Source organism: Lytechinus variegatus, chromosome 1 (genome assembly GCF_018143015.1).
Source record: "Lytechinus variegatus isolate NC3 chromosome 1, Lvar_3.0, whole genome shotgun sequence".
In the NCBI taxonomy this organism is placed as follows: Eukaryota; Metazoa; Echinodermata; class Echinoidea; order Temnopleuroida; family Toxopneustidae; genus Lytechinus; species Lytechinus variegatus.
The window spans coordinates 59,754,867-59,778,285 of record NC_054740.1 but is presented as its reverse complement, the minus strand read 5'-3'; the positions used below and the strand labels follow the sequence as shown (position 1 = coordinate 59,778,285).

Genomic DNA, 23,419 nt, shown 5'->3' with positions numbered 1-23,419 from the left:
AAGCAATTTGTCTATAAATATAAACCATTTGGTCTTACATGTATAACATCGAGCCAATATACCATTTACACCACTGAGTCCATACATGGTTACATATTATATGAAAAGTTTAGTATACAAATCAAATTTTCATTAGATAAGAATGGCAAACTGTTTTGATTACTAGACGAAATAGAATAGAGACCATGTGTGCATTAGACTAAATGAAAATTAGACTGCTTCTAATAGCAAGTGTGCTCCTAACAGGCTGCTTGAAATGCTATGAATCCAGTGACCAGGTAATAATAAATGTGAAGCGCTTTGAACAGTCGTAGATTGATAAAGCGCTATTATTAATTATTATTTTTAGGCTAAAGGGTTTAGTTAACAAAATGGGTTTAAACCATATAGTACGAGACTATCTGAGAAGACCAACTGCTTGTAGACCAGTTCCATGTAGATCTTTACTCAACTATTTTTCTCTAGAAACTACTACCCCCTCAATTACCCAATTGTCTAAACTACATGACAACATTTTCATTGTGACATTGGATGTTATCATACACAGGCCTACTGCACCTGTCAGACCACCCATAGTATGTAATCAATGTTGTGTCTATCATGTATCACGCAATGACAGATGCAACTACACGAACATTATGTTCACATTTATGGCCACACCCCCTTCACATTGCGAACAACAGTGAACTTGACTTGTATTGAATCTGTGCATGCTAACCTTACTTCCGGGGGGGGGGGGGGGGGGGGTCTTCCATTGACGAGTTGATACCATGCGTGACAATGGGGTTTCAAAAAGCACCCTAAACAAGTATTTTCCATGTTCTGAAAATGCACCCCTTAACAACTATTGGACCCTAAACATGGAGTGTTGGGGCTAAAAGTACATCCTTTATAAAGTATTTTAGTCTTTTTATACCCTCGCAAATTGGACGGTAATATGTAGTTTTCCTAGCAAAATATATACCCTTTCTTCATTATTTTAGTGTTTTTGGCACCCTTACTACGTTACACACATAACATGCCCTATCCTGAAAAAGAGATCTTTTTTTGTCACGCATGGTATCCACTTGTCAATGTAAGTGGCCCCCTGGGCCTTACATGAGGTTCACCTTTCTATTGATTTCCAAAGTCATGATATCAAAATAAAACTTAATTTGATAAGATATGCCCAGTGCTGTATTCAACAAAGTAGTATGAGACCGTATTACGTGCGTATTCAAGCATCGCGCTGCGCATTACTAATTGCGCATCAATTTCAATGGCAAAATGTGCTTTCTATTTACTGTGATCATTGTGATGTAATGAGTGACTAGTTCCTTTAAAAAATCACTCTCAAAATGCTGGGTTTTGCATATTTTTAGTTCTATTTTATTGATATCTCCTATTCTGCAATAATATAACAATGCTATGATAATATAAGGATGCATTTAAAGAGATAAAAATCGTTACACCCTGCTTGTTCTTATAAAAAAGGGAAATATGAAATGACCAATCAAGATCCTCGTTGCATGCGCATTTTGCTAAGTAGACTGACTATGAACCAATCAGAATTCTTCTTTTAAATTAGCGATCAATCGCTAACCTTTGTGTTACGGGACCCTTGTTCCATATTTCTTGAACAAGCAGGGTGTAACTAATAGCATTTGCGACAATTAAGATAAAATTGTCTCTTTACCCCCAATATACACTGAATTTTCTTTTTTTATTTTTTTTTTCCAACACAGGTTCCCTAGCTGGTTTGACTGATCTAGTCCATGACAAAGATGTGGCAGCTAAGGCAGTGGCATTTGTCGTCAACAGCAGCAGGAGAGGAATAGTTCCTTTGTGTGCTGATGTGGCTGCTATTTTGAGAAATAAACTCAAGTAAGATTTTTAAAGGTCAAGCCCATCCCAGAAAATGTTGACTTGAATAAATGGAGAAAAATCTAACAAGCATAACGCTGAAAATTTCATCAGAATCGGATGTAAAATAAGAAAGTTATGACATTTTGAAGTTTCGCTCATTTTTCACAAAACAGTTTAATAGCACAACTCGGCAACACTCAAATGAGAGTCGATGATGTCCCTCACTCAGTATTTCTTTTGTTATTTATTGTTTGAATTATACAGTATTTCAATTTTTTACAGATTTGACAATAAGGACCAGTTTTTCTGAATCATATTAGTTAGAACAATTGTAATTCCCCATGTTCATGAAGGAAGAAAACTGTTTATCTTCCAATGAGGAGAAAACTAACATATTTCATCTTTCATATAATAAAATACAAAAGAAATAGTGAGTGAGTGATGTCACGTCACCAGTCCCCTCATTTGCATACCGACCAAGATGTGCATATATAACTGTTTTGTGAAATTTAGCTAAACTTTAAAATGTCATAACTCTCCGATTTTACATCCGATTTCAATGAAATTTTCAGTGTTATGTTTCTCCGATTTTACTTTATTTGTTCAAATCAACTTTTTGTTGGGATGGATGCTTAGCTTTGGTATAGGCTTTTTGTGAATCTGGTAAAGGCCCTGTAACATCGTCCTGTGCAAGCCTTGGGTGTGACTTGCAGGTAACTATTTGTGCTACCCACAAGTTGCCCACAGTATCTCTACTGTAGCTATTTCTCATGCAGTTGCCCTCAAAAGTTGTAAAAAGAGGCAGCAGAAGAGTAGGAGACATTTCCTAATTTTTCTTGCTGTTTTCTGCAAATTGCTGACTGTCAATCATTTTTTAAAAGGATAATCTAGTGAAAAATCATGTTATTTTGTAACTTTTCAACTATGTGTTAGAATTCCTCTTATTTGAGAGACTACATGTATTGTATAATATGCAATGATTGTTGTAGTGTACACATAGGAAGCTTTTTCTTGTCATCAGTGACAGATGTGACAGAATTTTAGAGAAATGAAATATAATTTTGGTGACCAAATATTAGGATCTTGCTTTAAAATAAAAATCCAGACCTGTGCCTTGACGAGACTGGAGCCATGCCCTAGTGGGCCTCGATCATCTCGCACAAAATAGCAATGCACTGTGGATTCAAATTACAGTAAAATGTAATGAAATTGTTTTTTCTTATCTGCACTATAATTACATCAATTTCAATTTGCGTGTGATTGATTCAATCACAGCTCTTTGTAAAATGGGGCTCGACTGGTCATTTCAGATTAAAGTGCATGCACGTGTTCAGAAGTGTAATCTACAGGTATCAGCTCAGCTGTACACTAAGTACATGTAGGTCTTCAAAACTTTACTTTCAAGTCAATCCTGAAGATTTTTATTTTTCATATCAGTTGGGAGAAGGTTTAAGTTAGATTTTTCCCAGACTTCATTTCAGGAACATGGTAAGGATACCTTATTAGTTAAATAGTCACCTGTCTGTCGTACAGGAATATAAATTAGAGCATCGTGGTACTGTTTTTCGTTAGGAACTTCAGATTACCCCATGTCTGGCTTCATTCTTTGGTTGATATCTTGTGAGACTGTGAGTGAGTTCTTGTCAAATCTTTGTTTGTCGAGCATCCTTACCTACATTCCTGCATGGGCGCTGAATTGAAATGAACCAACAAACAATGGCCGACCACCCTTAACAGACTTGTAAGGGCAGCGGATTCATTGTGCGTTTGTAAGCCCGGCCACTTTTCACCCCCTTTCTAGAATTCAAGCGTGGCCAAGCAGGCAGGACAGGAGGCGGGATCCTGGGATTAACACCTAGCCTCCTGAATTGTTGACAGTCTTTGTATCATGTATCACACATTTGGTTTGATAGAGGCTTGTGAGAGAAGAAGGGTTAAGTGTGTGTGGAATGGGGGACAAGAGAAGTCCATGCTTCATCCAAGTATGAACTACCCATGGATAAGGGTTGGGTTACTGATATATCTGTTTTTAATCACTGTTTTTAACAACAAGAATAGACTACCACAGTGTGAAGTAAATTATGGAAAGCTGAAAGTGTCAAAAAATTTAGTAGGCCTAACATTGAATCTTTCTTATGTTTATTATGTAATAAGTGATAATAGCCAAGGGACTAACTAATTCAGTAATTCTATTTATTTCCTGAGACAGATATGAATGATCTGAGTGACAGTAGAGCTGATTAATCAAACCTGTGCCGTTTTTAGAGATTTTTGTCACAACTGGCTATCCATACTTGAACCACAACTTTGCACTCAGGTTTGAATTAAATCAGAGTTCAGAATATGGACCATTGGTTTTTAGGGATTTACCAAACCTTTAGATATGTAGGCTTTAAAAATCGGTGTTAGGACTGTGTTCCACAATACTTTATAAGTAGTACATGGACAAGTGAGATCTAAAAATATATCATGCTGGAGCCCTTACTGTGAAGAGGTACAATATGTAGACCTTCTGCATGTACTAACACACTTATCGCCTCATTCAGCGCATTTGTTGGCATCCCAAGACAAGCAGGGCTCAGGTGGAGTGCCAGCTTAAGAGAAGCGGCAAGGAAGAAAAGATAGTTTTATCGATTGTTATTTGCTCATTGGCTTAACATGGCCTACTTTGTTGGACAGGAGTGATGAAAACAAACAAACAGGCAGGCTAACAGATATCTTGGAAAGGGATGCAAGATGGATATTGTCTTATACTTTTCTTTGACTTGACAAAATCTCAGAACACTGTACTAGATTTCTTCCTCTTCTTTGTTGTAATATGTTGTTTTGCACAAAAGGCAACATCTTTAGAGTGAATAATACAATATATAAGCTGTAGCGCATTCCAGGACTTTATAATATTAATTTGACATTGAGAATCACCATAGAAGATGACTTACACATCAAAAACTGCGCCTCTTCGGCCACATTGAAAACAATCCCTCTGCTGCGACAGTGAACACAATCTCACTGATGCCACATTGAAACAGTTCAAATGCTGGAAAAGAGACTACAATCCCACCATTGCCACATTGAAATAATCCCACAGCTGACACAGTGAATTAAAACCCTAATGCTGCCACATTGAAATAACACCGCTGCTGCACTGCTACCACATTGAAAATAATCTTCCTGCTGCCACATTGATTGAAATCAATCTCACAGCTGTAACAATCAAAACGGCCACAGTGAAAACACACCACTGCCACAGTGAACACAATTCCAATGCTGCCACATTGAAACCATCCCTCCACTGCCACATTGAAATAATCCCACCACTGCCATACCATAAACAATTCCACCAATGCCATGTGTAGTGAAATAATCCTTCAGCTGCCACATTGAAGTAATCCTACAATTGCCACATTGAAAAGAATCCAACTGCTGCCACATTGATACCAATCCCACTGCTGCCACATTGATACCAATCCCACTGCTGCCACAATGAAACCAATCCAACTGCTGCCACATTGATACCAATCCCACTGCTGCCACATTGAGAAACAATCTAACTGCTGCCATAATGAAAATGATTCCACCACCGCATTAAGAATCCCACCATTGCTACATAAAAAACAATCCCACTGCTGCCACATCAAAACCGATCCCACTGCTGCCACATTGGAACAAATCCCACTACTGCCACATTGAAACAATCCCACTGCTGCCACATTGAAAAACAACGTAACTGCTGTCTCTCTAAAAACAATACAACTGTTGCCACATTGAAATAAGCACACCATTGCCACGTTGAAAATAATATAATGGATCAAAATAAACCTACCACTACCGTAGTGGTAGTCTACGGTCCGGCACTACCACATTATAATCAGTTCGACCACTGAAACTCATCCCACTGCTGCAGCTACACTGTGAACTGCCCATCAATTCAAAATTTAAAACATGATCTGCTGCTTCATTGATTCAAAGTCACTGACTCACATCATCTCTTAAACAAGTCAACTGCCACAAGTGTATTAAAGATTGCTCATTATTTGTTATACATATTTTTCACACAAAATTTATTCCTTTAAGTTAATTGGCTTATAAACTTGCAGTTGGTATATAATTCACCCTCATCCTGGTATACAATTCACTCTCATCCCTTTTATTTGTAAATAGGGGGCTGTGTTCATGTTTCACTGTGGTCTAACCTTCACATAATACCCTCTTCACGGACATAACCTTTCTTAGAGATGAACATCTTAACTGTGTGCAGATGAATAACTTAGCATAACTGTGTAAAAATCTCTCTAAAGCATTTATTCAAGCTATCAAAAGCTTGATGCTCAGGTGAATTCTACTATCTTTGTCATTATGAATGATTAACACAACTCTTCTTAGGTTGATAAGTAGGACTTAAAAAATTCACAGTTCACAGATAAAGCATGCTGTATGCTTATTTTGGTCATGAAGTGGTGAAAAAAAAGCCTTTATATCATCAATGAAAAATTGCAACATATGCACCAGTGATTTCCTATATTGATATAAATGGTCTTGAATTACCTATACATGTATTTGCATCTAATTTCATGAGAGAACAAACTTCATCCATTTGTCACAGCTCATGAAAAAAAATATCTGAATAGTCGTAAGCTTATTTTAAGTTTTGGTATATCCTCCAAAATTGCATGTTATTATTCCAATGACTTACTAGATGATATAAAATTTTATAAATTGACTGATTTTTAAATCAAAATCAATTTTGATAAGGCAACTTATCAAAATCAATTTGTGCACCAATAATATATATATGTATATTACCCCCTTTTGTGAAGAAGAGGTTGATACTTTCAAGATATAATTTGTGTGTGCTGATTCTTATACCCAAAGATCAGTGATCAACAGATCTTTTTTTTAACCCTAATTCTCCCGCGGGGGGGGGGGGGGGGGGAGGGGGGATATCGCGAAAATTGTCAAGGGGGGGGGGCCATAATGCCCCCCTCCACAATTTTCGCGATATATCCGCTGTGCAAAATTTGTTGACCTCGCTGCTCGCAGACTTTTTACTTTCAAGTCTCGCGCAAATTTTGAGACCAAATTTGTGACACTCGGATACGCGGTAACGACATTGAACAACATTATGTAAGTGCATGCCAGACCCCAAATTGCTCATAAACGTGATTTCATGTACAAATCCAATGCAAATTGTGTATTTAGCCAAAATTCATAAATGTATCATTATTTCTACTTTTACTGATTAAACTTAATTAATTTTGCCTTGTTTATGATCAGAATTAAGTCTGCAACAATTTCCATTAAAAAAAACAATAAAAGAAAAAAAAGGAAATACATTAGAATTTTAAAAAGCAATAAAATACATAAGAAATCGGTCTTGGTACCAGAATTTTTTTCATTCACAATTGTTAGGAATGCTATAAAGAATATTTTCACCAAAAAATAGCATTCTAGGAGCTATATTTAGTGAATCAGAGCAAAAAGTATGATTTCATGAATAAATTAGCATAATTAATTCATATAAAATTTTAAAAAATGAATTTAGTGAGATTTACCAATGCAACTGCGTAGATTACGTCATTCTCTACCATCATGCAAATTTTTGTCGTGATCGCGCAATCCACGGCTGAGATCTTAAGGGGGGGCCATAATGCCCCCCCCCCCCCCGGAATGACAAGAATCAAAATACCCCGGGAGATATGGGGTTAAAAAAAAAAACAAAAGTAACATTGACTAGAGAATTCATGGTTGAAAGTACTTAGGTGACTACACTTATGCGTAAATTAGCATGTTAGCTGATATTCATTTCTTACCATTTAGAAGCTTTAGCCAGGCTTTAAAAATCATTAACCATTCTGGAAATTTTGTAGCGGATACAAGGGGAAAATACAAAGGGTTGATCAAAATGCATTTTAATGGGAATGAACTGACCAACGCATTCTTATTGTGTATGGTAAATTGCTAGTCTCAAGTTTTGAAATGTAACTATTAATGATACAGAGAACAAAATAGCATGTTTTTTTCTTTAACAAACGAAAATACTTTTGAGAGGAAAAGTACTTGTTTTGCTACTTACATGTAGTTACATATACATGTGGCATTGATGTATTTGGTATTCGATTGGTGTGTTTTAATTCAATTGGGCCAATATTGCAAGACTGCAATGATCAGAATGTTGCATCATGGGTTCGTCATCTGGCCAGATTTGAATGGTTGAGAACTTGAGGTGGCACTATACAAGGTTTGTATGTCCTTTAATACAGATACGAATCAATAGCGCCATCCTCAACTCAAGTACTCATACCTGGCCATTTTCCTGACCCACAATGCTAGTGTAATCTAGTAATAAAGACCCACTTGAATGATAACATGCTAATTAACTACTCAATACATTTATACCGCAATAATTATGTTACCAAGTAGCAAAACAATTACTTTTCTTCTCAGAACATTTTAGTTTCTCTATATAAATACTATTGTAGTTCATATTATTTTCTGTAGTATGAGTAGATGTTTATTTCAAGACTATTAATGCCCTTTTTACACAGGATTTTCTTAACCCCGGACTATCGCTAACCCCGTACTATCCTTAACCCCGTACTATTTTTTTTCCTTTTCACACATGCCAAATTGTTATTGCTAACCCCGGATAAGAAATGCTTGCTTTTTACACACGAAACTCGCTAACCCCGGACTAGTGGTTTTTGTTGATCATTCGTAGTACAAGTGCTTCAGTCGTACACTTTTTACACACGCTACAATTTCCTTAACCCCGTACTATAGGTGGGGCCAAATAGTACGGGGTTAAGCTTAGCCCACTTTCGTTTTACACATGCGAGCTTAACCCCGTACTATTGCTCTTAGCACCGCAATTGGTGGGATAACCCTGCTTTTTTGCAGGGCCAAATAATCCCGTACTATTGGTGGGGTTAGCCCACTTTGCAAAAACGCTGTGTAAAACGAAAGTGGGCTAAGCTTAACCCCGTACTATAGGTGGGGCTAAATTGCCATTTAGCCCCACCAATAGTACGGGGTTAAGGAAATTTTAGCCTGTGTAAAAAGGCTATAACACAGTCAATGAGAGACCACACACAGTTTACTCCCCCTTTAACCGATAACTTTTTTATCTGTGCTCACTTGATCTGTAGGTTAGAGCGGACGATCGAGAAGCAGCGTGCGGAAATCCAGAGACTGAAAAAGAGCGGGGCAAGTCTCAGTGGCAGGACAAGTAGGTCTACTAGCCCCACCCATCCTCACATAGATATGCAGATGTTGTCAAGGCAATCTAGTGCTAGATTAAAGGTAAGATTAGAGACCCAGTTTTATGATGTTGTTTTTTTTTTATGCTAATTCCATGCTCTTCTGTGTTCTAATCATTGCATTTCTCATTCTTTAGTGAGATGTACAAAGCACATGATAAAAGGAAATGTAATTAGTGAAAATCTTAGAAAAACATAAATTTCTATGCAGATAAATCTTGGGAGAAAAGATGATGCTTCGAACTGGTTTGATGGTCAGGTTTTCACCATAGATATGCATCTTATTTTAAGGATTTTGCAATCATTTCATTTTTAATGTATTCATTGAAAATTCTACTTACTTGGCATGAAGAAATTGTGTTTTCCTTGAAATTCCATGTTCTTCCAGATTTCTATGACAGATTGGTTCATGAGAAACAGATTCTTTTTATATTTGTCAAAACTTGAGTTGAAATATTTTAAGTTTTAGACATTTATATCTGTTTTATTTAGTTTAATTTTAGGGAGGTTGTGTTTAAATTTGCTTGATTAATATCTGATGAACGGATTGTTTTGAATAATAATCTGTTGCAACCTATCATGACAGAATACAAATTTTCATTCCAGAAATCCACAGTCACTCCTGCTGTGATCCCCATGCAGCCCACAGTGTAGGTTCCTATAAGTTTTTGATGATCTTTATTATCTTGAAACCTATAATGAAAGAGTACATATTTTCATGCCAGAAATCTGCAGTCACTCCTGCCATTTTTTCCATGTAGCCCATGCCCTTATTAGTTTCTGATTAGTCTTTTTTTTTCTTTTACAAACCATAATGAAAGAGTACAAATTTTCATTCCAGAAACCTGCCGAGTCGCCCCTGCTGAGTTCCCCATGCAGCCCGTGTTCCTCGCCCCGCTCCCCATCGCCACCCCTCCCCAACTCCTTGGAGCTCTCCAGTGCTTCATGTGGATCTTTGGCAGATGTCCCATCGATGCCCCACCCTCAAGAGTCACCAGTAGAGGATGGGGAGCCCCACCCAATATCATCATCATCAACTCTCTTGCCCAACCAACGTCTTGTGCTGGCTGAAGTCCATAGAGTGCCAAGTGTTACCAGCATACAGGTTGGTCTGTTTGGAATATTATGGAGTAATTGCTTCTACAACGCTCTTAGACTCATGGGCCCGTATTCTGAAGTCGGGTTTAACTTAAACTCAGGTTTAAAGTTGTGGTTTAAGTATGGACAGCCAATTGTTACATAAATCACTACCGGTAGATATATCATATTTCAACTCATTTGGCTCTCAAATCATTCATAATTGTCTAGGTAAATAGATGATTGTCTTCACCATCGATGAATCAGGAAAGAGCACAAAAAGATAAGAACAACTTAATAAGAATTTTGATGCTTTTGGCTTCCCATAACTTTAGCACTGAGTTAGACCATGGTCTAAAGTAAACCTGACTTCAGAATACGGGCTCAATCTCAAACGCAGTGAATGTATTCAAAATGCCCTGGCATATGGCAATGAACAACAGAGAGGTCTTTGTCGAATATTTGTGAACTGGAACAGCAGTTTCATTCAAAGTTTCGGAGCTGGAGAAAAATGGCAAAATGTAGTTTGTCCAGAGTCCGGGACGAAACTGCTGTTTTGATTCACCAGTTTTTCATCTTCATCCAATTCACATCACAAAAGTGTAGGTTCCAGCTTTCTCATACAAGCTGCTCAATAATCGTTGGTTCTAAGATCTGGGAGTCCTATGCATAGTATAATAGTAACTTTGCTATTTTATTATGTACATAAACATGTACTAATTCTTTATGGGATACTGAATTTTGATTGGCTGTTGAGTATGGCATGTTGCTCAACAGTTGCTCAAAAGCCAATATTCCATGATGAGTTATTAACAGAGTTCCTATTAAATGTTCATACAACAGGCCTTTGATTTTCACATTTCCAATCCCAAGATTGACCTTAGCATTTCGATCATTGATTTATTTGACCTTTGATCTTTGACATATGTTTCAGAGTGATGTCCATTCACACGCCTCAACATTAGAAAGGAGGTCAATTGAGACTCAGAGTTTACCTTCAGAAGTGCCAGAAGGTGATATGTGTCTTCAGCAGCAGTACCAAGAAGGTGAGAAACAGAAAGTTGTTAGGATGTTCAAGTGTACACATAAGTTCGATAATCTCTAAAAATTTAGTATTCCTTTTTCATTTGTATTGATTTAGATGTATGTTTTTATGTCCTCAACAGTAAGTTTTTTTTAAACTAAAGACATTAAGGATTGCAGTAGAGTTGCACTCAGGAATGTGAGTAATCAATTGTCCAGGATTATTAAGAAAAGCTACTCTAAGGCATTACAAATTCCATACATAGTAGAAATAAACTGAAATTTGTAATGATTTTTTTAGAATCTTTCAGTGATCATAACTTTTTATATAACATAACTTCTCCCCCCAAAAAATAATTTGCATTCAACAAAAAAGCAAGAAATAAATATATTACAGATGCATAGACATCTCTACAATAAAAAATGACATAACTTATGATTTTTTTGTGTTGCCCAAGTAATTTCATTTTATGTAGCTCATGTATCTTTCTGTTCAAGGCAGATAATTGCCAACTACATGTGTAGACAATCAGTTTCCAACAACATCTTTTTTTCTCTCTTTTAATGCTTTTTACAAGCTTTGATTTGTAGAAGATGTTTGGTATTCCCTGTAGCATAAATAGACAGATTAAAAGTCACATGAAGCTCATGACATGAACTTTCCATTCTAGGTCACAATCTGTGTATATTCATTTTCCATTGGGAGCCATTTAGGTCCATCAAATCTTTGCGTCTAGACTGTAACAATTACTGAATCTGAAACTACAATCTCATTGAATCCTAATTTGTCTTCTGCTTGCTAAGTTTTGTTTCTATGTCATCTGTTTTTCCACCAATAAATCTGTGTGTTGTTGTTACCATGCTACTGTTTGTTTTCTGGGGCCCGTTTCATAAAGCTGTTCGTAAGTTAAGAGCGACTTTAAGAAAGACATGGTGATCCATTCTTACGCGTTAAACCATCATCAATGAACATTTTGGTGTACACAATTTAACACAAGAAAGGATCAACAGTCATTTTTAAAGTCGCTCTTAAATTACAAACAGCCCACCAGGGCAAAATATTTGTGGCCGATTAACTTTGAAATTGTAAAGAAACATCAGAATCTATGTGACTGCAAAGATGGGTGAAACAAATATGTTGGCTTTGGTATGACAGAGCTTGTTTTATTTGGTCTACTAAAATAACCAAACTTTACACGTGACTAAAACAGTTACATTGTCTGCCAAGCTCCATGGAGCAAAGGACACAGAAAGTCAGTGAATAGATATATGATGTTTGTCCCTTTTCCCCTATAGGTTGGATTTTGACTTTTTAAATGATACATTTTCCATCCTTTGTATCAAATGGGGGAATACCACTTTGAAAAATGAGGAGGAAGGGGGGGGGGGCAAGAAAGGGATCACCAGTGTATACTATTGAATCATAAAGAGGGAAGTGCATTAGATGGTGCAAAAACTGCAAGTTCATGTTTAAAAAATGATCGTAAATTGAATTTGATATGACAGCTTGCCAAGCGAGGGAAGCTCTTGAGAATGAACTCCTGAGAGTCAGAGCCGAGCTGGAAGAGGTCAGACTGGGGTCGAAAGTGAAAGAATGGTCACCGGGAGACAAAGAGGTAGAGTGATATACACTTTGTGCAATTTTCATTGCAATAGATGTATACCGTGTTTGATACTCATTCTAGGCAAAATTAATTAGTTTTGTTTTTGTTTTGTCTTTAAAATGCAAGCAAAGTTAAATGATTGGCTTCATTCCCGCATTGAGTATGTTGCTTATTGGTATCGTCTCCTCTTCATTGAATAATGCACTTTTTTAAGAATCAAATCATAGTTGATTTAAGACCTGTGTAATCAAACATTTTGCAAAGTTTTAATCAATGACACATGTGTGACTACGAATTTCTTTTTGAAATGTTAAGCTATGATCTTGATATATATATATATATATATATCAGGAAAGTAGAATTATATTAGAAATGATGATGATGTACAAAGCCTTTGGTAATTTAACAATTCCTTTAAAAATGGGCCAGAGTCCTTCAGTTGCTTGACGTGGCCATGCAATGCCATGTTAATGGTAGCAACAATTTACTTGATATACTTTGTTGCAGTGAGCCTGTATATTTCATGAATTAGAAGTCAGGCGAGGTTAAAGATAAATTCCAGTATTGGTAATGATCTCAAAATGACTTTTTACAGAATCTAATATAATAACCACCCAAGTGTCTGTTTGTATGAATAAAAAATATGTGCCAAAGGATAAGCGCGGATTCGGTCACTTCCGTCGGGTCTTTATTCCAACAATAATAATACACTGTCCCACGTGTGCCTATCTGTGTTGGTGATCTTCAGCGTGAACATTTTTTAGCGTAGATTTCAAGATTTCACAAAGTTCACTGTACCAGATCTAGATCCTCCATGATATACTGACAATTAAGCCGGGTTTTACAGACTTTCTCATGGAATCAGTGTTTACTGCAACTACTGGCATTTCTTTTTAAACCAGAGCCCTCGAAACTCTTTATCTTGAAAACCGGATATCGGAATAACCTATAATGCCCTGTCACTCTGATAAATCACAAAACTAATATATAGGAAGAATTTGGTGCTAAAAGGTAATAAATTCATATAGTTTTGAAACCGCATATCAGACTGACCCTTAATGACCTATCACCCTGATAAATTACAAAGTGAATGCAAACATAGAGAGAGCTCAGTGTCAAAAGGTAGTAAATCCATTTTCATTTCTTTGAAGAACGTTAACTCTTCCCATATTTTGCACTGGCAGCTGTGGGTAGGTTAATAATGATAACGACAATATTGCAAAAATGAAACAATTCCATCCCTAAGGATACTCAATATACCTATAAATGTCTTATCTTTTATTTCAAAATTTAAACAAGAAATGTGATTATAAAGCATACTTATCAATTCAATGTAAATCTAATTTTCATTAATCACAATTTCCTACCCAGTATTTTGTGGCATCAGGGTGTATGCATTTGTTATTTATCAGTGTTATTATGTACAATGAAAATTTTAGGGGAAATTATTTCATGTTGTCTTGATCAACTTCTTTTCCTTTACTTCTAAGGTAAGGAAATTCTAATTACTTTGATTGGATTGCCATTTGAAATCTAGATATACTTGCTATTTCATATTTCACTGTATCCCTATTTATTTCTGTCACTAATGCAGACGGGAGGAGTGTGTGGATTTCAGATTGAAAACGAGATGTCTCCAACTCCACTACTGAAGAGAAGTCGGAGTCACAGCATCCAAGGGATTTCCGAAGTACCCCACCCACCCTTATCACCAACACATGATAAACAGAATGACGGGTAAGCCTTGTTTAGGCTAGCTTCCTCCTCTCCTTCCCTCCTCTCCCTACCTCTCCCCTCCCCCAATAGCATTCATGGGATTTCAGAAGTACCTCACACAACCTTATCACCACACACGATAAACATAGTGAAGGGTCAGACTTGTTTAGACCGACCTCCTCTCCCGCCCCAATAGCATTCGTGGGATTTCAGAAGTACCCCCACACAACCTTATCAACAACACATGATAAACTTAGCGAAGGGTAAGTCTTGTTTAGACCACCCCCTCACATTCACGTGACTTCAGAAGTACCCCACCCACCTTATTACCTACAAATGATAAACAGAACAAAGGTGATTAGGCTTGTTCAGACTGACTGCCTCTCCTCCCTCCCTCCCCCTCCCTCTCCCCCTCTTGACTTTATGCATGACTGGAACATGTTCTTAGGTGGTAATCAGCTACATAGGGATAAATCATTTAGTGCAAGAAATGGTCACCAGTCATTCCTAACTTGCGAATAGCTTTATGAAACACCCACCTGGACCCATATTCATAAAACAATAATAAGACTAGTAATCACCTATTAGTGTAACATAGCCTTTGTAATTAGGTGATAATTAGACTTACAGGTAATTGGGTGTTGTGAATATGGGTCCTGACCCAGAACACATATACACAGCAGTATGTTTGGTTTTGATGCTTTCCTGCAGACTTCCACCTATAGCAAGCCCCAGACAGGTCAGTCCTAGGAATCCAGACCCAACTAGTCCTATCAATAGAGGAGATGGGATTAGCAGCACAAGAACCAACAAAACGGAGAACAACCAGAACAAGTAAAGCATCTCTTGATTTTGTGTTTCTGTAGTCTGACTTTTGAGAAAAAAAACAAAGCACTGAAATAGATGATGAAAAATGAAAATGATGAAAATCCATATTTTATGGTTCGAAATAGACATGAAATGAAATACTCCGAAAATTCGCTTTGCCCAATTGATCGTGGGCCCGGCAGCCGCTGTGCAGTGGCCAGATCGATGAGGCTCTATCCCTGTAATCGTTGAACGCCAAACAGGGTAGCAGCAACTCCCATCTTTTAACGTCTTTTGGTGATGCGGCCGGGGTTTGAACCCCCGACCTCCTGGTTGTGAGACGGATGCTCTACCAACTGAGCCAACACACCGGGATTGGTTGCTATGTTTTCAAATTCATATGTGATTAATGTCTTTGTGCCTCTATTTTGATGAAAATTTATATAAACCTGCTAAATGTAACATTTTTCATGGCAATTGTCGGTGGAGCACTTTCATTCCAGTAAATGATTTTTTTTTTCTTGTGCTCTGAAAAAAAATGTTTCTGCACTTTAATTTCTTTGGTTTAATCTAGCAAAAGTTTACTAAGTTTGGTATAGTATGATTTTAATGACTTAATATTCAAGAAATTGTTTTGTTTGATGTCTGCAATTAGATGTCTTTGATTTATCAAGCTGAAGAATGGATAATCAGTTTCTTCTAATGTAGTAATATGTCTCATTTGCATATTTGATGCGCGATGATGTAACTGACGTCACATTGAATATGCGTTGCTATGTGGTTACGATATGGCGGTCCCGGCCCAGCCTTCCTTGTTGCCGGTGTTGCGACTAAACTGAACAATAAACATTATATTATGATGTTGGATCATATAAAGCTAGTACAGGATTCTTTATTGACTATAGCTTGACATCTAAAATACCAAAAGTTAAATTATCAATCCTCTTTTTTTTTACTTTTACAGCCTGACTGTGAGACTTGAAGACCATGTGTTGATTAAAGGAGAGAGGACTGGCTTTGTCAGGTTTATTGGCCACCTAGAAAAGAGTTCAGTACCAAATACTGTATTTGTTGGACTTCATCTAGATGCTCCAGGTAATATTGTCATTTGTGACTGCGTCTCATGCATGGTTTAATAAGCCAGATTGAACAGTACAAGGTTTTATTTGCAGTTGAATAAAGATGTATGATGGAAGATGTATTTGGGAAACTGTTGTCATAACTTTAAAAGTTTATGGATCTAGTTCATGAAACTTGGGCCTAAGAGCAACCATATATCCCTGAATTTCCTGTACGAGTTTCAGGTCAATCAACTTAGGCCATGTTGGGGTAATTTTTGAATTGCCATCATAACTTTGAAAGTTTATGGATGGAGTGGATGAAATGTGGACATGGATGTAGTTGACAAGTCTTAAGTCACCGTTCAAATGTGCATGTTTCAGGTCAAATGACCAAGATCACAGGTCATTTAAAGGTCAGTGAACTTTGGCCATGTTGAGGGTATTTGTTTAATTGTTTTGTACATGTTTTAGGTCACATGATCATGTTCAAAGGTTTTTGAGTCAGTGGACATAGTATTTTATTATTATATGAATGTTTTCTTCTGTGAATAATTATTCAATCAATGTTTTCAAAGTCAGCACTACTGCTTTATCGCATTGTGTAATGCAAGCGAGACTGTCAGAGGCATTCCACCAGTTTTGGTGTTTATTCTTTATTATGGCAGCTGTGAGATGATATCTCATGCCATCAGTATGAATGATGCAGACCAGGGGGGGTCGCTCTCCACATGGACTGCTATCCATCCATGTCCGACAACCTCAGAAATGCACCCTAAACGGCGTAACTACATTAAATAAATTTGCAACCCTAAATGGCGTAACCCACAAGAAAAGCCACCCTAAGTGGCGTGAACAAGGAAATTCCCTAATTTGATACCCTAAGTTGCGTAAACATAGAAATCAATTAATTTGATACCTGTGAGCGGGTTGGTATAGGTGATGTGTGCTGCAAGTATAGAGCTAGGTGTAAGAGACTAGCTAGGCCTGCTGCGCTGGCTGACGTGTGCGAGGATTATTTTGTATCCCTTAAAATCACGCCCTTCATGGTGTTTATGACTTAGGTCTGCTCCCGGGTTTCCTCAAATTTGCCTAAATGAAATTTGCACCCCTTAATGGCGTAAAGAGAGCAAAAAGGCTACCCATAGGGCGATTTACCAGCGAATAGTGCTTAAATGCTACCTTTTTTTGCTCAAGACGTTGACACCTGAGTGCCTGAAACGGGACCCTTTTCGACGCTTTTTATGGATGCGGGTGCGTAGCGGGCCATATGGAGTGTGACCCCCCGGGATGCAGAGTATTAACTAATTTTGTTAACATTATTCTTTTCCTACGTGGATTGCCTTTAAGACTTTGAAATAGAAGGTCGTGTGTTTGAATCCCAGCCATGGCGTAATTTCTTTCAGCAAGAAATTTATCAACATTGTGCTGCAACTAACCCAGGTAAGGTATATGGATACCTGGCAGGGAATTTTTCTTGAAATGCTTGTGCACTATTGAAGGCTTGCCATGCTCAATCCAGGGAGACAATATCCAAGTAGCTTCGGAAGCACATAATTGATAGTTTTCCATTTCTTTTGCTCTTCAGTTGGGAAGCATGATGGGATGGTCCATGGTGTAAGATATTTCTGGTGCCCAAGAAATCATGGGATCTTCGTTCCTGTCAACGATATCTTAGCAGTGATCAACAGAAAGGTATGATGGCGTGTCTTCAATCACCATTTTGGACAATGATTTAAGGGATGAATTAACCATGTCAAAAGTAATTGAATTTACTTCTAATAGATAGAGGTTTACTACATCTCTTAAATAATAATAATAAGAATATATGTGATTTGTAATGCACCAAATCCACTCTGCAGAGTGTCCAAGGCGCAGTGAAAGAAAGAGCGAAAGAGAAAAAGTACAAATATAATAGTAATAGATTCAGGAACAATTAAGAGTAGGAAGCATTGAATAGACGATGTTCAACAATACCTGGGAAATGTTTCATAAAGCTGTTTGTATGTTAAGAGCGACTTTAAGAATGCACTAAACCATCGCCAATGAACATTTTGGTGCGTACCGTTTTCCACAAGAAGCGATCACTAGTCATTCTTAAAGTCGCTCTAAACTTACGAACAGCTTTATGAAACACCCATCTGAACTTTTTAGGAAAAACTCAAGTCATTAACTTGTTAAAAAGGTAATAATGATAAAGGTTTGCCATAGACCATGCCTGAGAGCACCCGACAGGCAGGCCATGTTGGTTGCAGAGCGTGAGGCACAGGCACCTGCCTGCTAAAAGAAGTTTTTATTGTGACTTTGTAGATATCTTGGTGAAAAACTGGGTGACCATTTTTCTCATGTAGCTCTACCAATTCCTGTCTGACTTCAAGAATTGAAATGAGGAGCGAAAAATTGCCATCTGAATTAATGATTTTGATTTTCCTGCAGGAAATTACTAATTGCCTTTAACCATTATTTGAATAATGTCGCTCATTTCATAATTGTGACTTTGCCATTACATATGTTGAGCAATAGCGCTTTTCCATTGAACATGCTCAATGTGCTTTGCAAGATAACATAATATAGAAAAATAGGTTTTTTAACTTATTTGAGAATACTGGCACTGAAGAACATGAACAGGTTATACTTTACTGACCTATCTTGGAGTTCAATTTAGGAATTTGTAAGTTTACGAAAAGCGTCTGATCTATAATGCAATGCATAGTGAGATTGTTGGACTGGGGGAAAATAAAGGTTAAAAACAATGGAAAGCTTGATTTTTATTGGCTACCAAAGCCTTTTACCATTTGGGGGACCACAATAATGAATTCCTTTTAAAAGTATTGAATTTTCCTTCATTTTCCCCTGAGAAGCAGCAAATGTTCCATGTCATTTCTTTTACATTTTCATTTTAAATTGTCTTTATCTGACAGCCACTCAAAAGGACAAAGACTGCAGATACGAAGCGTAAAGGCTCTTCCCGTGGGGGTGTTGGAGCAGGGGTGTTTCCTACCAGTGGGTACGATAGAGGGGAGATGAAGAAAACAAGACCCGGTCACGCTCGGAGGCTAATATCAGCAGACAGTTCAATGCTGCCCTCAACTCATAAAAACAGGTAATTTTTTACAACCACTTGTTATACATTGTATTTTCAGATCACTTATCATAAAATTTGTAAAATGTTTTGAATTTAGATTTACATTTTTATTTAGATTATGTGTGTTACTCTAATGCATTTCCCCATAAAAAAATCTTTCATTGAAAGTGGACAGACTGTACCAGCCTAACATGATTTACAATTCCAATAAGAGAAGGAACTTCTTTAGATTCTTGGTCAATATAATGCTTTCAATGCTTGGTCAATATAATGCTTTCAAGCAATCAAAATTGCATGTACTGAGTTGACCTATCTGAACTGTGAAATTATTCTTCTTTGTACAATTACTGTAAGTACATAGATTTCACAAAACATAAAAAAAATTCCAACTGTCGCAATTTTATTCATATAGTTTCCAAAACCCTCATAATTGCAAAGTTGGCTAAAAACAAAATTGCATTGTTTCTCTTGTTCTTTCTCATTTTATCTCATCCTCCAGGGACCATACTCTATCAACTTCATGACAGTGTCTTTCGCCAGAGCAATATCGACTCCTCTCTACACAGTCTCTTCATTTTACAACTAACATCCGTTCCCATGGTAACATGTCAACCGCTGTTTTCCATAGCATCGTTTCAGGAGTTTTCCAATGCCCTCCATTTCTGTCAAGTAGAGAAAGAAGTCAATAGAAATCAAAAGTAGAACACAGGCATGCAATTTTGACCTCCAGTTCAGTGTTTGCAGAGAGTCTGTTTCGACCATCGTTGCATGTAGGCTGCACCCACAGACTTTTCAAGATTCTCTCTTCCACAAATACTGCAGGCGTTACATCGGCAATCATGGTACAGAAAGGGTGAGGTGAATCAGAAAGCAGGTACTCTGTCAATCATTCATCATTTATGGAATGCTTGACTTTTGCAAAGTCTACCTTATATTAAACGGGACGCTGGTGTCACTTTATGAACAAAAAATGATACAATTTTTAAAACTGAATATTGAAAAGGAAGAAATTGCTCATTTTTACAATATTCTCTCTTCAAAAAATAGTCTTTGCGCATATAATGCACGAGTACTTAACATCTGAAATTTTTATACTTTCTTGAGTCTTTCGAACCTTCAGCTTTTTGTGAATATATATCTGTAAATATATGAACCTTTTATGTACACCTGTATATGAAGTTTAGCCTCCACAATAGTGAATCGAAAAATCACATAGTGATTGATTTTCAGGATTCATTTTCATTTCTTCAATTTTCAAAATTGAAAAGGATATCTTATATTCATATCTGTAGGGTAACTGCATATTTTGATGAGTTTGGATAGCTTAAAGCAGAATTTATTCTTCTTAAGGAAGTGAAATTGTAGGAAGATGGATGAGTATGAAATTGACTTGTCAGGGATAAAAACAATCAATTGCTATTGTTATTGTTAGCACTTGCATAATCTTAATTCAATATTAGGGCAGAATGTTTGAGAAGTATCTTTCTTTTTTATGTCAAAATCTATTAATCCCTTATCTTACCTTTTGTTTAATTCCTAGAACTTTTGACCTTCTGTAATCATTGCTTGGGAAGTACTATGACATTAATATTATTCAGGGGACGTAGGTCATACAGGTAGGGAGTAATTTGTGCATTTCCTAAGGAAGCAAAACTGAGATCCAACATGTAACAGAGTTTACAAAAAAGGTTCCAAAATGACATTAGTATGATTAGTTCACCCAACATCTAGTGCTGATCCCTACCATAAAACAACTATTTCAAATTTGGTACTGTGCTTTAGTAAAAATTGGCCCAACACAACACCAAAAGATTTACTACACTGCGCTATACTTACCTATACCATCTCATCAAATTGCTATTCGTTACCCTGACTCGAATAGCCACCGGTAAAAAACTCCCCGAAAGAGGCTAACTGCAATCAGATAGCCTGGGAAACCCGTCACGGGACGAGACCCATAAAACCCCCTCGCCACATATAAGCCTCCTCTTTCGTTACCGCGACGTCGTTGAGTACACTCGAAACGTTTAGCCACCGCGCAATTTTTTTTTATGAATCACGATGTCTGAAGAAATAACTGAAATAAGCATTATTTTCCAACCCTAAGATCTCAATAAATAGGGGAGATCAACTCGGTCAAGATAAAGCCGAGGGCCATTATCTCGGTCAAGACAAAGCCGAGAAATAATAACAGCACGATGATAAGGCGGCCAAGATAAAGCCGAAGAATAAGAAGTCTAACACTTGTAACCCGGCCAAGACAACGCCGGCTAATGACACTACACAATCAGACACCCAGCCCCTTAGGCGGGAAGTAGACAAGGGTACGGATAAATCGGAAGAAGCTGTTTACACTCCTTCCGATCGGGGTAACTAAAACTTCTCATCAAAGAGTATAGGGCGGGCAAGAAGAAGCCTCGCGATGACCACTCGTGTTCTAATGACAATCAGGCTCGAGTTAACGACCCACTACAACCCCTATATTTTATAAGAAGCTTCGACTGGCCCGGGATTGTGACCGGTCAGTCCATTCATTGCCAGACCCCGCCGAGACGGGTCATCATCAGTTATCATTACAGTCCACCAGGTTGGTGTATCATCGTACTTGTAGAATTGTGCAGGAGTTCATTCAGTGCTGTGGAATTAAGATCTATTCTACGTACATGCGGTTTAAAATAATAATTAAGAGAAATTATTAACAATTGTAGTAGTTGGATCTTGGAAGCCTTGCAGGCGATCCTCCCCCATCGGGTGCTGCAATCGACCCATCCCGACCCCTAGCCGCCCGAGACAATGAGCTAATGAAAACTCGACTCATTCTAGACCATAATTCAATGCTCTAGACGTAGAGAGAAAGAGGCCTAGATCGCCTCATACAGATCGCGGAGTTGGGGCTAATGATAACTCGCCTCGTACTAGCCGTAGATAATAGTTTTCCATCGTGGGAGAATCTGATTCGGAATTCGATTACCACCGACCCAATTCATTAGAAGAGATTGGGGGCGATTTCCCCAATCAAATCCTTATACACTGTAAAAAAAAAAAAAAAAAAACACCGTGATTTTACAGAAAATAAACAGAAGATTATGCAGAAAGCAATAACAGAATCATTCTGTAAATTCATTAAACAGGAACTTTTCTGCAATTCTACAGAACAGGTCTGTTTAAAAAGGGGAAAAAGGGTGTTTTATTCAAGGAAATATGTAAGTCTCCATACACCAAATACCAATTTCCTGTAAGATTACGCAATTCGCTAAGATTACAGGTGTTCTCGAGACTCTGCTGCAGGAACTTCTTTTATTTTAAGGATAAATTTTCTAACAGTGTAGCAGCTCCTTGCATTCCCTGAAAGCTGCCCAGCAAATGGGATTCGATCGAGAGATTCACCATTAGGGGTACGAGAGAGTTCTGGCTTACTCAAACGTGATACTCCGACTAGTGGGAACATGCCTTTTAAATACTGCCCTCATCTTCGGGCCGAAAACAGTATACCAGTAGCGTATACGTAGCTAGCGAATAATGAGCGAGAGAGAAGTCAATCTTCCGCCTGAACTCGTCCGTCTGCGATCAAGATGGACGTTCCGTATATAGATCCTGCTTTCGGGACGTCCGCTCCCAGATAAGCAACACTCTCAGCCTATACCCATCAGTAAAGAAGTCTCGAACTTTATCGGTTTACCGCTCAAGACTTTGAGGATTTTTTGTGCATCCCTTCGGCCCCGGACGTTGCTTTCCGTGTCGGGGATGCGGGAGCGAGGAAGACTAGATCGGGCCGTAACCCTCGCCGCGGCACTGGTTACCACTCAGCCGACTATCAGCTTACAGTTGCAGCGCTGGACGTGGCCGCCCGGAGCGGTATGGTTTTCGCGATGTACTACTAGGGGTATCTGATATCCGCTCGTAGTGAAGCTGAGCGGCTTGGACTGAGTCTCTACCAATGACAAGAAC

The 23,419-nt window shown here is 37.8% G+C and overlaps 1 protein-coding gene across 1 annotated transcript in view; it reads left to right on the top strand.

The window, feature by feature from the left end:
• Positions 1 to 20,681, top strand: part of LOC121418485 (dual specificity protein kinase splA-like) — a 31,957-nt gene extending 11,276 nt beyond the window's left edge. The window contains exons 2-12 of the mRNA XM_041612394.1: positions 1,725 to 1,863; positions 8,991 to 9,144; positions 9,943 to 10,206; positions 11,113 to 11,224; positions 12,708 to 12,817; positions 14,400 to 14,542; positions 15,233 to 15,355; positions 16,293 to 16,423; positions 17,975 to 18,081; positions 19,308 to 19,489; positions 19,971 to 20,681. Coding sequence (XP_041468328.1) covers positions 1,725 to 1,863; positions 8,991 to 9,144; positions 9,943 to 10,206; positions 11,113 to 11,224; positions 12,708 to 12,817; positions 14,400 to 14,542; positions 15,233 to 15,355; positions 16,293 to 16,423; positions 17,975 to 18,081; positions 19,308 to 19,489; positions 19,971 to 19,995 — 1,490 coding nt within the window. The 3' untranslated portion in view covers positions 19,996 to 20,681. The remainder of the gene's footprint in view (positions 1 to 1,724; positions 1,864 to 8,990; positions 9,145 to 9,942; positions 10,207 to 11,112; positions 11,225 to 12,707; positions 12,818 to 14,399; positions 14,543 to 15,232; positions 15,356 to 16,292; positions 16,424 to 17,974; positions 18,082 to 19,307; positions 19,490 to 19,970) is intronic.
• Positions 20,682 to 23,419: the final 2,738 nt, after the last annotated feature.